This window comes from Salmo trutta, unplaced genomic scaffold (assembly GCF_901001165.1).
Source record: "Salmo trutta unplaced genomic scaffold, fSalTru1.1, whole genome shotgun sequence".
Taxonomy (NCBI): Eukaryota; Metazoa; Chordata; class Actinopteri; order Salmoniformes; family Salmonidae; genus Salmo; species Salmo trutta.
The window spans coordinates 1,969,906-1,972,579 of NW_021823350.1; the positions used below are offsets into that span (position 1 = coordinate 1,969,906).

The following is a 2,674-nucleotide window of genomic DNA, read 5'->3' on the forward strand; positions in this document are numbered from 1 at the left end:
GTCCTACCATGTTGTGTTACTGCCATGTTGTGTTTCTACCATGTTGCTGTCCTACCATGTTGTGTTGCTGCCATGTTGTGTTGGTGCCATGTTGTGTTGCTACCATGTTTATGCCACGTTGTGTTGCTACCATGTTGTTGTGCTACCATGCTATGTTGTTGTCTTATGTGTCTCTTTATGTTGTGTTGTGAAGTCTATCTTGTCGTGATGTGTGTTTTGTCTATTTTTTATTTTTAATCCTAGGCTCCATCTCAGCAGGAGGCCTTTTGTCTTTTGGTAGGCCATCATTGTAAAGAAGAATTTGTTCTTAACTGACTCGCCTATTTAAATGGTAAATGAAAAATAAAACTGTCTGATTCTGACCTCCCTGTAAGGTCTGATTCTGACCTCCCTGTCTGATTCAGACCTCCCTGTCTGATTCAGACCTCCCTGTCTGATTCTGACCTCCCTGTCTGATTCTGACCTCCCTGTCTGATTCTGACTTCCCTATAAATTGTGATTCTGACCTCCCTGTCTGATTCTGACCTCCCTGTCTGATTCTGACCTCCCTGTAAGGTGTGATTCTGACCTACCTGTCTGATTCTGACTTCCCTGTCTGATTCTGACTTCCCTATAAATTGTGATTCTGACCTCCTGTCTGATTCTGACCTCCCTGTAAGGTGTGATTCTGACCTCCCTGTCTGATTCTGACCTCCCTGTAAGGTGTGATTCTGACCTCCCTGTAAGGTGTGATTCTGACCTCCCTGTAAGGTCTGATTCTGACCTCCCTGTAAGGTGTGATTCTGACCTCCCTGTAAGGTGTGATTCTGACCTCCCTGTAAGGTCTGATTCTGACCTCCCTGTAAGGTGTGATTCTGACCTCCCTGTAAGGTCTGATTCTGACCTCCCTGTAAGGTGTGATTCTGACCTCCCTGTAAGGTCTGATTCTGACCTCCCTGTAAGGTGTGATTCTGACCTCCCTGTAAGGTGTGATTCTGACCTCCCTGTAAGGTGTGATTCTGACCTCCCTGTAAGGTGTGATTCTGACCTCCCTGTCTGATTCTGACCTCCCTGTAAGGTGTGATTCTGACCTCCCTGTAAGGTCTGATTCTGACCTCCCTGTAAGGTCTGATTCTGACCTCCCTGTAAGGTCTGATTCTGACCTCCCTGTAAGGTGTGATTCTGACCTCCCTGTAAGGTGTGATTCTGACCTCCCTGTAAGGTGTGATTCTGACCTCCCTGTCTGATTCAGACCTCCCTGTAAGGTCTGATTCTGACCTCCCTGTAAGGTGTGATTCTGACCTCCCTGTAAGGTCTGATTCTGACCTCCCTGTAAGGTCTGATTCTGACCTCCCTGTAAGGTCTGATTCTGACCTCCCTGTAAGGTCTGATTCTGACCTCCCTGTAAGGTCTGATTCTGACCTCCCTGTAAGGTGTGATTCTGACCTCCCTGTAAGGTGTGATTCTGACCTCCCTGTAAGGTGTGATTCTGACCTCCCTGTAAGGTGTGATTCTGACCTCCCTGTAAGGTGTGATTCTGACCTCCCTGTAAGGTCTGATTCTGACCTCCCTGTAAGGTCTGATTCTGACCTCCCTGTAAGGTGTGATTCTGACCTCCCTGTAAGGTCTGATTCTGACCTCCCTGTAAGGTGTGATTCTGACCTCCCTGTAAGGTGTGATTCTGACCTCCCTGTAAGGTGTGATTCTGACCTCCCTGTAAGGTGTGATTCTGACCTCCCTGTAAGGTGTGATTCTGACCTCCCTGTAAGGTCTGATTCTGACCTCCCTGTAAGGTCTGATGAGTTTTGCTCCATAACAAAAATAATCCATAATGTCTCAGCAACACTCTGTTACTTTGGGGTTTAGTGACACAATCAATTCATTATACTGTTTATTCAACACATTTGAAAATAGTGTTGAAAATGCAAGAGGAGGCAGTTCTTTTATGGAACTCTGGAGAAAGAAGATGCAGCCTTCCTTCGTCTGTGTTTTTCTTCTTCTTTATGACAGTCTTCATTCGGTCCGTGAGGAAACTTTATTGCTCATTATGTGTGGGGCCACAATGACAGATGATTTATTGAGAGCCAAAAAATGTGCTTGGACTGCAGAGGTTCTTATTCTCCTGTACTGCTACTTGGACTGCAGAGGTTCTTATTCTCCTGTACTGCTACTTGCCAGCTCTTTTTAGCAACCAAGGTAACAATGCAGGGAGAAGCCTTAACAACAATACCATGACAGTGGGTAATAAATATTATATAGATGTTGTCTGTACAGTTATTGTGCACTTCTACAGGAAGCTAAAGGCCTGCTTTGATGGTTTCTTGTAAAAGGTTTTAAGACAAGGTTTACTCAATGTCAGAACAGAAAGTTTAGTGCATTAAATGGTATTGTAGATGGTACTTCACCTAAACGTTCTAATTAAATATACTATACAAGGTACTTTACCTAAACGTTCTAATTAAATATACTGCACAAGGTACTTTACTTAAACATTCAAATTAAATATACTGTACAAGGTACTATTCCTAGAAGTCCTAATTAAATATACTGTACAAGGTACTTTACCTAAACATTCTAATTAAATATACTGTACAAGGTACTATTCCTAGACGTCCTAATTAAATATACTAATGAAATATAAGGTACTATACCTAGATGTCCTAATTAAATATACTACTGAAATATAAGGTTGTCA

General features: G+C 43.2%; 1 protein-coding gene across 4 annotated transcripts; it reads right to left on the reverse strand.

Moving 5' to 3' along the window:
* Positions 1–314: 314 nt before the first annotated feature.
* On the reverse strand, positions 315–2,407 carry LOC115190197 (S-antigen protein-like). Of its 4 annotated transcripts, XM_029748694.1 has the most exons (4): positions 1,570–2,407; positions 1,047–1,214; positions 649–1,003; positions 315–568 (listed from the first exon to the last, which is right to left on the reverse strand). In XM_029748694.1, exons 1-4 carry the CDS (start codon positions 1,807–1,809, stop codon positions 420–422), a joined length of 912 nt encoding a protein of 303 aa, XP_029604554.1. In that variant the 5' UTR covers positions 1,810–2,407; the 3' UTR covers positions 315–419. The 4 variants fall into 4 exon arrangements, with proteins under 4 accessions (XP_029604554.1, XP_029604553.1, XP_029604551.1 ...); XM_029748693.1 differs by having other exon boundaries at positions 692–1,214; XM_029748691.1 differs by having other exon boundaries at positions 315–544; positions 649–1,214.
* Between the last annotated feature and the right edge of the window lie 267 nt (positions 2,408–2,674).